General features: G+C 60.5%; 1 protein-coding gene across 1 annotated transcript in view; it reads right to left on the bottom strand.

Annotated features, from left to right (window-relative positions):
* SHANK2 (SH3 and multiple ankyrin repeat domains 2) overlaps positions 1 to 13,250 on the bottom strand; it is a 559,307-nt gene that overhangs the window by 12,308 nt on the left and 533,749 nt on the right. Inside the window, exons 23-26 of the mRNA XM_004383876.1 lie at positions 8,171 to 8,301; positions 5,712 to 5,823; positions 4,463 to 4,483; positions 543 to 2,913 (exon numbers count right to left, since the gene is read on the bottom strand). Coding sequence (XP_004383933.1) covers positions 543 to 2,913; positions 4,463 to 4,483; positions 5,712 to 5,823; positions 8,171 to 8,301 — 2,635 coding nt within the window. The remainder of the gene's footprint in view (positions 1 to 542; positions 2,914 to 4,462; positions 4,484 to 5,711; positions 5,824 to 8,170; positions 8,302 to 13,250) is intronic.

Genomic DNA, 13,250 nt, shown 5'->3' with positions numbered 1-13,250 from the left:
GCTCAGCTGCTAACCAAAAGGCTGGGGGTTCGATTCCACCCAGAGGTGCCTCAGAAGATAGGCCTGGCAATCTACTGCCATAAGATCACAGTCATTGAAAACCCCATGGAGCACCATTCTACTCGGACACACACAGGGTTGCCATGAGTCGGGGTCGACTCGATGGCAACCGGTCGGCTGGTTGGAAATGGCCCCTTTGGTGGTCCTGGGCAGACCTGGCGGGCACGAGAGGGGAGAGCAGGGCTGCTCTCTTGCCACGGCGGTAACGGCTCCTTGTGGACATGTTTCTTTACGAGTCTTTACAAGGGAGTGCTGCGTCCTTTGAGGGTGATGTCATCGTTACTCCGCCGCGCTGGAGTCCCGGACAGTAAGAAAAAGAAGCGCATTACTGTGTAACGGTCGCGGCCAATGCACACGGCCTTACGGGTTCCCCTCTTCATGTTTGCCTTGGTTGCTCCCCGTGGGGACGTGGGGTCCGCACTGACGAGACACACAGGCCTGGGTGCGGAGCGGGTGGCGCGCACACCAACCACAGAACTTACCTTGTAGTGAGGCCCACGGGTTTGCTTCCTGTCGGTGAATCCAGTCCATCTCCTGGCTTGGCTGATTTCTCTCGGTTCATTTGCTGCAGGATCGAGTTCAATTCACTAATGACATTTGCCTTTGGGCCTGAGAGAATTGGGATCTTGACCTCCGTGATGTCGCCCCACAGTTTGGAGGTCCTCGGCTGAACGACCTTGGCCATGCCGGGCTGGGCGCCGCCGGGCGGCGGCGGTGGGGCTGGCGGGGGGATGATGAAGCCGTCTGCATCCTCCTCCACCAGGGCGTCCTGGTAAAGTGCGTTGCTTTTGTGGATGATGGGCTTCATTTTTGGCTTCGGAGGTACCGGGGGCTTGTCGACCACAAACGCTTGTCCGTCTGCGTAGACGGTACAGGTGTCTGTGTTCTCCCCTCCCTCGGAGGACAAGGTGGAGATGCTGGACACGGTGGACATGGTGCTGGTTGTCTCTAGGTGGTGGTCGCTGCTGCTCCGGCTGTCCACCTCCTCGATGCCCGAGTCCGTGACGGCGTCAAAACTCTCAGGGGGCGGCAGGAACGAGGCAGGCAGACAGTTTGAGAGACCAGCTGGCTTCTTACTGCCCACCGAGTTGGCTGGCTGACTGGAGTTCAATGAAGGGGACTGCGGGGTGTCTTGTTTCTTCTGCTTGATCAGTTCGGCCAGAGCGGGGACGGAAGCGGCGCGGTCGTCGGGGATATCAAAACTATTTGCAAATTCCAGGGGAGGAGGCAATGGCTCTGTAAAAATAAAATCTTCATCCAAGTCTACAGAGGCCAGAGGCGGGGGAGGGATGCGGAACGGCAGGACAACCGTCTCCTCCATGGAGCCAGCTGCCACCATGGCTCTGCCGGGCGTGGCGGCCGGCTCGGGGGCAGCTGAGAGCTGTAAAGCACCTTCGGTTTCGGAGACACCTTCTGGCACCTCGGATGGCGAGTGGTCCGGCTGCGTCTCCACCTGCACTTTCTGGTCCTCCTCCTCCAGGGAGCCGTCCGACTTGGCGGCGTCGACGGTGTGGACCATGAGCAGGCCGGCCGACCTCTGCTGGGACGCGTCCACGATGGTGATGAGCATGTTCTTGTCATTGCCCTTCCGGTCTCGGCCCAGCTCTGTCTCGTACTTGTTCTCCGTCTCCTGCCGCCGCAGGGGGCCCCGGGTGTTCTGCCTGGTTACGGGCGGGAAGGCCGGCTCCATGCTGGGCCGCATTTTGGTGTCGATGTACAGGGGCTTGTTGAGGTCGGCCTTGGGGGCCTCCCCCTTGGGCCCCTGCTGGGACTCCTTCATGGCCCGGTCCCTGGCGGACAGCGCCAGGGCCAGCGGGGAGCTGGGGTCAAGCAGCCTCCCCGTGAGCGGGTGGATGTAATTCTCAGGGCCGCTCTCGGGGCCCTTGACTTGGGATGTGGGATTCAGCGGCCTCCCGGCCTCGCCCTGAGCGCCGGCCTCGCCCCCACCGACAAAGTGGTTCTCGGGCTCCCTGGGCGCTGCCCCCGGTGTGGGCGACACCAGCTGCTCGGCGCTGTCCTCGCTGCCGAACCCGCCCTCCTCGGGGAACTTGGAAGGCCGCGTCCTGGGCACAGGCGGCCCCAGCCCCACGTCCTCGTCCCCCAGGTCTGTGGAGAGGAAGGCCGGGGAGTTCCTCCGGGCCTCCAGCCGCTTCTCCCGATCGCGCACGGCCCCGGCGATGGCGGCTGCGAAGGGGCTGCTGCCGCCCAGGCTGTCGTCCGGCCGCAGCTGCCCGGGCGGCTCGGCGGCCTGCGCGTCGGTCTCCATGCTGCTGCCCTGGCTGCTCTTACCGCTGCTGCTGGTGGAGGGTTCCTTGACGATGATGGTGGGGATGGGGATGGAGCACGTCTTCTCGGGGCTGTCCTCCACATTGGGCTGCTTCACCAGCATGCCCTTCCGCCGCGCGGGCTTGGCCGGCACGTACACGGCCTTGCTGGCCAGCCTGCCCACCTCCGAGTACGGGTTCTCGGGCATCTGGCCCCGCTTGCCGCGGAAGTTGGCCTGGGCGGCGGCGGCGTTGCGGTTGTACAGGTCTTCGGAGTCCAGGGAGTACCGGTCCAGCTCTCGCCTGTAGTAGGCGCCCTTCTCCCGCATCGTGGTGACCATCGTGTCGGAGCGGGCTGCCGCTGAGACCTTGGCGGCGGGATTCTGGTTAAAGGCGGGCTTGATGGTCCCGTAGACTCTCGGGGTCGGGGACTTGGGGCAGTTGTACGCGGTGGGGGAGGGTGGTGGTGGAGACGGGGGAATGGACTGGGGCGGAGGGGGGATGTCCTCGGAGGTGTCGGGCATGGACAGGCTCCTGGTGAACTTGAGCATCGGAGGGGCCAGAAACTGCCGCTCTTCCTCCGTTATCCCTGCAAACAGACACGAGGATTAGTTTTCGGGCCCAGCCGCCACAGCTCCAGCTGCACCAATCCCGAGAGTTGTGCTAAGACAACAGGCACTTGTCCACAAGCACAGCACAAGCCATGATGCCAGGCGATAGGTCACCGGCCCACTCGGGACGCCAAGGAAGGAAAGAACAGAAAAGAAAGAAGTCACCGGGATGCAGTGTGTGTGTGTGTGTGTGTGTGTGTGCATGAGCGTGTGTGCATCTGCCCTGTGCTAGTGGTGCCCAGACCCTCGTGAGTGACGCTCTCGGCCAGGGTGGGGCTGGACGTTGCTCCAGGCTGCTGTCCAGGCTGAGCTCTGGGCGCTGCCCTCCTGGGGCTGTGTGTGTGTGCACGTGCGCGTTGGGGTGCAGCCTGGGCAGGGTCAGGAGGCTTGGCCGGGACCCGGGGGGCATTTTTAGGGTCTTGGGGCCTGGAGCTGTCATCCGCTGCCCATCTGAGATGATAGCAGAGGGTGCAGGCATTGAGCGGGTGCCGGCATTTGCTCATCACCAAGGGCTGTCTGCCGTTCAGATGGCATTAGAGGGCGGCCACCGCTCCCACCCCTGAGCAGAGGCGTCTGCCTGCTTGTGCTGGGAGGAGGTGCTATGTCACCGTGACTGTCCCCTCCAGGCCCACACGAACCCACTGTGCAGCCCGACTTCTCTGGGTGACGACGTTGGGCTCTGTGTGTACTGGGCATCCCTGGGGCCCTCGGAAGGATGGCTTGAGGGGGTGGCTCTGAGAAGGGGCCATCCTGGCTACAAAACGGCCTTGAGGGCAGGGAGCCTGACCCTCTTCTTTAACCAAAGACACCAACCCAAGCTGGCGCAGGACCCTGAGCAGACACTTGGCGACCGGCCTCAATGAGCCCTTCCGCGTCCTGGAGGAAGCCCCGGAGCCGGCTGCAAAGTGCAGGAGCCCACCTCTACGGTGACAAGGGCCCAGTTCTGTAAACTTGGCACAAGTCCTGGTGTGTCCCAGCTTGACCAAATGGAACCACGCAGATGTCAGCTGAACGAGGGCATGTGCTGAAGGTGGGGCGGGGGTCCCTGGCTCCTGGGCTGGGCGGGACCAAACCCACTGTCTGCCTGAGAGTTCCCTGTGTGTGTGGCTGGGTGTGACTTTGTAGACTCTTTTCAGCAAGAACATGAAAACGACAACAGGGTGCAGTATGGGAGGAGGGGAACAGAAACACAAACACACCGCAGACACGAGGTGCCTAGAATCTAACGTCGGGGGCATGCAGGGGTCTCGGAAGGAGCAAAACGAATCACTTCAAAGAAAAAACTCCTGTCACAAAATACAGTAACTTATTCTGATCAAAATCTCCATTCGATAAGGGTATTCCAAATTCCACATACTCCTTGAGGGAGGGTAATTTGGCTGGAAAAGGCTTTCTGTATTGGCTGTTCACTGCGAGTCGGCTGGCTGGCAGTTACGTTCCCAAGGAGTAATAATTTAAGAATACACCTTATGGAGTAAGTTGAGTCACATTCAGATTACAGGTTCCAAACTGTAAGGATGCACTAACCTGACAGAAAGATTCTGCTGTCTGACAGGAGGAAATCAGCTGTTATTAAGCAGGTAACAAACCAGTCACACACACGGTTTACATGTTACTAGTACCGCCCGGGCCCCGAGCTTGCTTGCTGGTCAGGGAGGCGTTTGGATCACAGCGGACGCCACAGCCCCCACAACTGATGTCTAGTTGCTGCACGCCGCAGTCCACCCCACAGTCACCCAGACACTGGGCCTCAGTGCATGGTTGAGTGGTTCTAGAACACGGGTTTGTGTCCCCTAAGCGAGAGTCCACGGGACTGCCGGGAGGCCACTGCAAGTACTCTTGTCTTTAAGTGGGCAGCAGCCCCCCGTGTCCCGGCGCTGTGGCCTTGGCGTCTACGGGAATTTACGAGGTAAAACCAAGGCTGGACTCTCTCCCAAAGCCACTCTCCCAAAGAGGAAGGGTTACCTGTGTCTGTGCCACAGTTCACAGGGTCACTGTGATGTTAACGAGCAGACTGAACCGTTTTATACAAGACAGCGTGTTATTTCATCAGCATTCAAGAACCCGACCCAGCCACCCTTAGAAGGATGTCCCCTTGAGCTCATCCTACAACATGGGGCAGCGCACACTGCCGCAGGGGACATAGGGAGCCGGTCAGCCTGCCCTTCGTGACTGGCACAGGGATTTGTGGGGGGAGCTGGTCAGCCTGCCCATCGCGGCTGGCACAGGGATTTGGGGTGGGGGGCCGGTCAGCCTGCCCACTGCGGCCAGTGGAGGGATTCTGGGGCGGGGGGAGCTGGTCAGCCTGCCCATCGCGGCTGGCACAGGGATTTAGGGGAGGGGAGCCGGTCAGCCTGCCCACTGCGGCTGGTGCAGGGATTTGGTGGGGGGAGCCGGTCAGCCTGCCCATCGCGGCCACGCAGAGCAGGGTGGGGGAACTGACCTGGCCTGCCCCCGCCTTCCTTCCTGACACATGGTGCCCCTTCCCCCTCCACCCTGCTGGTATTTTCACAAATAACTCGGCTTGCCAGATTAGAAAAGTGCCCTGAATTTGGTACCATGGTGGGAGGGAGGTTTTAAACCGCTGGGACGCTCAGATGGCGGCCAGCGGGTGAGGCCAGGTGCGCCCTCCGGTGGAGGGCCTGGCGGGGTGGGTGTCAGGGCTGAGACACCGAGGTCATGGGGTGGACCCCCGGGGCGGCCCTCCCAGTGGGCACTGAGGACTATGTTCAAGAGCCGCGGGGCAGCTTCTGCGGGTGACGGCCACACTTCTTACCTATAGATTTCTGCCTTCGCATCGTACCTCGAGGGAGGCCCAGAAACGGGCCTTTGGGGCTCCCAGGAACGGTGGGCGTCATCACCGCGATCCCCTGGCGTTCATACACGGACTGCAACCAGAGAGCCCACGGTGAGACGCCAGCCGCGCCGGCCCCCATCGGCCATGGGCACTGGGGGAGAGTCAGTGGCTCACTGCACCCCACCCCCCTGGGGTGCTCCAGGCGATCCAGCCTCCATCTGAGACTGATGAGAACCCCACAGGGCCCTCTCCCCCTACCGCCCCCGGCTCCCTCAGCATCAGCTTCTGGCCCTGCTGAAACCAAGCAGGCCACACTGTGGGGCCACAGTCGCCACAGACACCATTTGCCAGACTAGATGGACACATGTCTCCAAGAGGGGGCCCAGGAACGACATCCTGCTGGAATGGACAGGGTGGTGGACGTGTGGGGTCCGACCTGTGCCCAGACCCTGGCCCCCCACACACGTGGGACCTTGGCCAAGCCCTCAAGTAGGAGCCCCTGCTTCCTCCTCAGGACGGGGATGACAACCCCGGCCGGGTGGGGCGTGGGCAAGGCACTGCTAAGGGAGGCCATGCCCAGTGAGGGAGCTGTGGGGTCGGTCTGGGGCGTGAAGGCCAAGTTCAGGGGCTGGGGTCCTGTGCAGGTGGGCCACCCAGCTCCCTCCTCCTCCGGCTGGGTCCCAGAGAAGGAGCCTGGAGCTCCCCCACCACTTTGGAAGCAAGCTCCCTGAAGAGCCTCCACCCCCGCCTTCGTCACTCAGAGTTGCCGTGTCCCTGTCTGGGAAGCCGAGATGGATGCCGGCTGCCTCCTCGTGCGCACAGGGAGGGCAACTCCGCAAATGATCAGATGCGAATGCTCAGTGAAGAGGTGTGTCCTGCAAGGTCTAGGGACAGGGCACCTGCCCCAATATCCTACTACAGGGCACCACCTCACCCGACCTGTCATCTGTCTGTCGGTCTCTCTCCTCTGTAGGCCTGGGCTGCAGAAGCTGCACTGGCCCCTGGTCTCTGGAGGGGTGGGGTGGGGGCGCTTGCACAGGCTGTTTCGGAGGTTGGAGAGGATCTGGGACAAGGTGGGGTGCATAGACACAGACAGACGGGGCTGGGAAAAGAGCAAGAGGCCAGGATGGGGCTGGGAACAGGGCAGGAGGCCAGAACAGGGCGGGGAACAGAGCAAGAGGCCAGGACGGGGCTGGGAACAGGGCAGGAGGCCAGAACGGGGCAGGGAACAGAGCAGGAGGCCAGAACAGGGCTGGTAACAGAGCAGGACAGGGCCAGGAACAGAGGACGGGGCCGGGAACAGAGCAGGACGGGGCCGGGAACAGAGCGGGACGGGGCCGGGAACAGAGCGGGACGGGGCCGGGAACAGAGCGGGACGGGGCCGGGAACAGAGCGGGACGGGGCCGGGAACAGAGCAAGAGGTCAGGGGTGGGGGAGGGGTCCCATCAGGAGGAGTGGGCTGCAGGGGGTACGAGGGGGGGTGCTTCTGTTATCACGTTAACACTTGTGCTTGTTTTCATGCGTATTACACAAAACTAATACCAACGCGTGACGTCTATGGGGAGAATCACTTAAAAGAGCGGATTAAACAGAGCGAGTCAACCTGAAGTTGACTCGGAGAAAGTTACTAAGTGAAACAAATAATGGAGTCCCTGGGCGGCACAACGGTTAACCAGCTCGCCTGCTAACCGAACGGCTGGACGTTTGAGTCCACCCAGAAGTGCCTCGGAAGAGAGGCCTGGCAATCTGCTTCCGAAGAAATCAGCCTTTGAAAACCCTGTGCACCACAGTTCTACTCTGATACACGTGGGGTCGCCACGAAGGGGAGTCGACTTGACGGCCACTGGTTTAAAGTAAATAACAGTAACAGGTGGTACTTGCATCTGGCCCCAGACACCAGGATTTGACCCTCCAGGGGAGGCGTGGCCTCGGCCCCAGACCCTGCCTAGGCTGTGCTCTCTGGAGACTGGAGACCACCTAAGGGACGTGGATGCAGCCGGGCTGAGCGGGGCAGCCTGGCACACAAAGGCGAGGCCCAAGGCCCACGGTCACTGGGCTTTGGGAGAGGCCGCCCTTCCTCTGTCAGGCCCGGTGTTCGTGTGGAGGGCCCCACCCATGGAGGCCCCTGAGCTCGGTGTTGGCTGCCTCTTCCACCCCAGAACATCTCCTTTTTCCAGAAACTGGCAGAGTCCTTCATACACGTGATTTCACTTGGGGGCAAGATGGCATCGAGGCTCAGGGAGACCCAGGGACTGAGCTCAAGTCACACCAGAGATGAGCAGCTTGGCTTGGCTCCAGCCCCCGGGTCTGCACCGGGCCATGCACCTGCCCTGTGGCCACTCGGGTTTGGCCCCTTGTCTGCAGAGTGGGGGGCAGGGTCTGCAAAGACCAGCCACCTGCACACCTGCTGGCCGCTCCCTGCGGGGCCCCCCACTCACGTTCACGTCGGAGACAGAAGGAAAGCACCGGCTGGTGGGCCGCTGTTTGATGGTGGCCACCCTGGACTCCACAGCCACGTTCTCGGCGGCCCGCGACAGTTTGGAGGCCGGGACGATCTCCTCAGGCTTATCTGCAATGTAAACGGGATCACTGAAACACTCAGAGATGCTCCGGCAGAAGAAGCGCCTTCTGGAGTCAGCAAGGCAGTGCGCGCCCGGGCACCGGATCGTGCATGTTTTCCACATGGCCGCAGAACACACGCCCTTCCCCATGCACCCTCTGTGGGCCTAGGGGGACGGAGGCCCCAGTCCCTCTCCACACCCTCACGCTGGGAGGGGTGACAGCGACACAGACGGGCGAAAACCATCAACAACGCGGCTGCCCTCTCCCAGGGATGTGCCACGGTACACGCTTTGGCACACGATAGCAGGTGGCTTTTGACGGAGCCACTTCTCTGGTGAGATCGCTATTCTGACTCATGCGAGTCACCCTTGGGTGTCAACTGCAACCAACACTTGGATTTTTTTTTTTTTTTAATTGTTTTCTATGAGACTCTGAGATGCGGTTCCTTCGCCACCAAAGCCGTTACCCACACTCAGGGTGGGGTTAGGAAGCAAGAGAGGGGTGGGTCCTCCCAGCCTGGGCCGGGCAGGGAGCCCCCACATCCTTCTTCTAATAGTAGGATACCTCTATTTCTTTTTAAAAAATTTTACTGCCGTGAAATCTACACAATAAAGCGTTTGCCATTTCAACCTCAGTGACATTGATTCAATTTACCACCCCCAATTCTTCTCTCTTTTCTTTATTGTGGTGAAAACAGATGCCAGAACATTCGCCAACACAGCAACGTCCACATTTACAATTCAATGACACACGATTGCATTTTTCACGTGGTGCCCCCGTCGTCGATGGCACCCATTTCTTTTTGGAAGAGAAAGCCATGGATTAGTTACAAGGGGTCCTTCGGAAATAACACAATGAAAAATTTTAAATGAAAGCATTTAAGAAAAACCCCAAAACTTGGAAGATGAAGCCCATCCCAGAACGCCCCCACGGCCCGGCATTGGCCCTGGGTGTGTGTGTCTGGGCACGGCGTGTTCACAACCTGCAGGGCCAGTATCCTCCGCGCGCTTGGATTCTGCATGGCCTCTGGTTTAGGATGAGAAATGGTGACCGCTGGGGAGATCCCATTTCTGACCCTGTGGGGTGCGGCATCTGCCTGACCCCTCAGGAGAAGCAGGCCACCCAGAACCTTCCACAGCCTGCGGCCTTCTCCTAGGTGACCTCAAACTCAGTCCCAGGGTCTGGTGGCTCCCGAGGAGAGCCCCTGGGGTCACGCCCAGACCCCGAGCCCTGAGGCTGGCCACAGCGAGGAGCCACCTGGGGCGTTCAGAGCAGCTCCACCTGACGGCCAGCCCAGAGCGCAGGGCCGGGGAGCCCATGTCTCCGAGCTGTTCTTCACAACACCAGTGACATCACTTGTTACAGGGGCTCCCCAGGAGGCGCTGGGCCTCCGGAAAAGTCACCCAGCAACCACAACACAACTCGTCCCCCACATGACAGTGCTGATCCCGACAGAGGCCGACCACGTCAGAGGACCCCAAACAAGACGGGCTTGACAGAGTGGAAAGGGTGTGTATGCCGGGGGTGGGGACTAATGTGTCCCTAGAGCCCACAGTGCCAGGGACAGAGCCAGTGCCACCACCTCAGGCCACACAGAACAGCCCACACGTGTGGGGATCACACCCGTGAGCCGATGTCCCTAGTTTTTAGTAACTTTCCATGAAATCCACGCGCTTCCATGGCTCCAGACCAGGGGTCGGCAAAGTATGGCCTCTGTATGGCCCTTAAACTAAGAAGGGTTTTTACATTTCCAAAGACCACAGAAGGAGGAGGACAGAGACCACGTGGCCCGAAATGCCACCACCACCTAGCGGATGCCAAGTGGACTCCAACTCAAGGTGAGGGTAGAACTGTGCTCCGATGAAAACAATGGCTGATTTCTCAGAAGCAGATCGCCAGACCTTTTTTCCAACGTGCCTCTGGGTGAACTCGAGCCTCCAACTTTTCAGTTAGCAGCTAAGTGTGTTCACCGTGACACTCAGGGAGTCCTGTGGCCTGCGAAGCCTAAAATATATACTCTCTCGTCCTTTACAGCAAGTTTGCTGCCTCCTGGGGTGGACCGTGATACCAGTTTACTTGCCAGCAAAACGATGAGGAAGTCGGGTAGAAGCAACGTAAAGAAGGTCCTTCACCCAGTCCCTCTCTGCTGCTCCTCCTCTACGACATTGCTGCTGTTGTTAGGGGCGGTCCAGTTGGCGCCAACTCGCGGCCACTTTATATACGACAGAATGACATGCTGCCCGGTACTGCATCATCTGCATGATCACTGGCGTGTTTGAGTCCTTTGTTGTAGCTGTTGGGTCACTCCATCTCACAGGGGGCTCCCCTTGTTTTCACGGACCCTTTACTTCACCAAACTTGATGTCCTTTCCTAGTGATTGGTCATTCCTGATGACGCGTCCAAGTGAGCCAAAGCATGCACACGAGGACGTCCTCCCTTAGCTAAAAATAACGGTCTTTTTCATGTCCCCTCCCACTGAGCATTTCTGTCCCGTCACAGCCAAGTCCACTGAGCAACGATTCCGCTCTCCTTGTCCCTAGGGCTGCATCTGACCCTGGCCTCTCTCTCCTCTCAGCTCCCTCTCCTGGGATTTCTGGGGCCCACACACTCTCCTCCCAGCCTTCTCTGCTGTGGCTGGCGCCTCCTCCTTGTGGGCATCTGCTTGCCCCCTCCATGGATGTTGGGGGTTACCAGTCAGCGCCTGCCCTATAGGGGTTCTCAGGTGAGATAAGAAACGCCCACCTCTCAGTCTGTAGGTGGAGACACACCTGGCTCGTCTCCTGCCCATCCTCGGCGCCATCACCTCACCTGGGCTCCCCTGGGGCTCACCTTCGTTCACCTCCCACACTCTGTGGTCCAGCTCCTCAAGCCGGGCTCTTTCCTGGCTACCTTCTCCCCTTTGCTGGGACCCTGTCCCCCCTCGCTACGGTGCCCACGCCGTCTCTGTCTGCCTCCATCCCAGCAATCTGCTGCCCGCAAGAAGCTTCCCCTTGCAGACCTGGGCTGGGATCCCATCTGTGCCCTTGCTGGTTGGTAGTGAGGCTGATTTTGTCCAGGTCTCCCCCCACCCCCACTCCCTCGATTCCCCGGCTGTCACACTGGGCTCTGATTGGGGGCCAGACTCGCTCCGACCTCTGCAGTGCCAGCGGCCCAGGGCCCTGCTCAGGGCGGGGCTCCGTGATGCCTGGTTGACCTGCTTGAGCGAGCGGGCCAGGGTACACAGATCTGGCTTGATCTGTTTCAAGAAGCTGAGTCCCTCGGGGTGGCCGTCCGGCTTTGCTGTGGGCCGAGGGTGCAGCCACCGGGGCCAAAGAAGTGCTTTCCTTCAGGACTGGGGAGGGGATCGGTCTGCTCAGCTCCCAGGTACCCCGTCATGCTCCTGACAGACACTGCTGGGCCCACACTCTCCCCCGGGACTGGAGTGGGCGCACGCCAGCAGCCATTCTGAAAACAGCAGCTCGGACACTGCAGGCCTGGCCCTGGCCCAGAGTGGTGGCAGCCCAGAGCCTCCCGGAACGCAACCTGGAGCCGATGCCACTGAGTCAGGGAGGCCAACTGGAGCCGAACAGACGCCCAAGGGGAGGGCCTGCCCATGTCGAGCTCTGAGGGGACATGGCAGGACCCCAGCCCCATCCACATGCACACAGCTGCACAAGGTGACCGATTCTCCTCTGGCGCCTGGTGAGCCTGGGGCCGCTCCTGCCTGGGCTTGGGGACGGGTGTAGTAATGTGGAGGTACCAGGGTGTGGATGTGCGGGCTTTCATCAGAGTGGTGTGGACACCTGCCATCCCTCCTGGCCTGACCGCTGGGCTTTTTAAGCCCGGTGGCAGTGGGGCTGGGTGCAGGGGCTCCCTGTGGAGGAGGCCTTGCCAGGGATCACACTCCGGACGGCCAATGTCACGCCCAAATTGCAGCCGGCCGTGTTGGGGGACGTAGGGGTGAGGGGTCAGCCCCAGGGTAGCTCAGCTCACCTGTGATTGAGTTAAACTGGTTGGGTCTTCGAGAACCCCGTTCCTAGCTGGGCCCTTCGGGACACCACAAGTCTGTCCCTTTGGTACTAACAAACCTGACCTGAGGGTCACTGTCTGGCCGTCCCCCCAGCAGCCCCCATCTGTGGCCACAGCCTCCCTGGACCACTACCTGGGACCTCCCAGAACTCCACATGACCAGAGGAAGCAGACTTGATCAGGGGGCCTCAAGTACATGGCCAGGACCCCCAAAATGTGCACTGAGGGACCAGTGTGCCTGGGTGATGCTGAGGAATGACCCTCAGTCCCGTCCATAGGGTCCTAACTCTGGTGGAAATCCAAAGTGCTTTTGTGCTTATTTCTCACCCCACAGGGACCCGCGTGTAGGGGAGCGGTCAGTCCTATTGTGCAGACAGAACAACTGAGATGGGTGGTGGGCCAGGACAGGAGCTGTTGTCTTGGCCCCCGCACGGACGTCTGCACGGCCATCAGGCTAACACTGGTGGGGTGCTGACCCCTGGTGGCCACTGGAAGCGTAGCATGTATCTGGAAAGCACTAGAACCAAGTGCCTGGCTCGGCCAATGCAAAAGCAAGGGGAGAGGCTGTGTGCACGAAGTCCCGGCCCCCATGCTACGCTCACACCACCTGATGAGCAGGTGCGTCCCCTCTGCCCTGAACCCCGCCCACCTTGACCTGGGCAGCCTCGTCTTTGCTTCAATCTTCCCCTCCCCCTCTGCCTCCTGGCCCAAATGTCCTTTTGAACCAGAATATGTGCAGGTCACGTGTTCTGCGGGGGTTCCCGATCCTTTTCAGTTTAGAGCTGAGTCTGTGCGTTTGTGCTAGTCGACTCCCTGGGGCCACGGTTCCTTTGTCTCTCGGACACTCTGACTGGGATCCTGGGCCTGACCTGCGCCCTGCTCAGCCCGTCTCTGGGACACGCTGACGGGGATCCTGGGCCTGACCTGCGCCCTGCTCAGCCCGTCTC

The sequence above is a fragment of the Trichechus manatus genome, unplaced genomic scaffold (genome assembly GCF_000243295.1).
Source record: "Trichechus manatus latirostris isolate Lorelei unplaced genomic scaffold, TriManLat1.0 scaffold00113, whole genome shotgun sequence".
Classification (NCBI taxonomy): domain Eukaryota; kingdom Metazoa; phylum Chordata; class Mammalia; order Sirenia; family Trichechidae; genus Trichechus; species Trichechus manatus.
The sequence above is the reverse complement of the archived record's forward strand: the minus strand, read 5'-3'. Positions and strand labels throughout refer to the sequence as shown.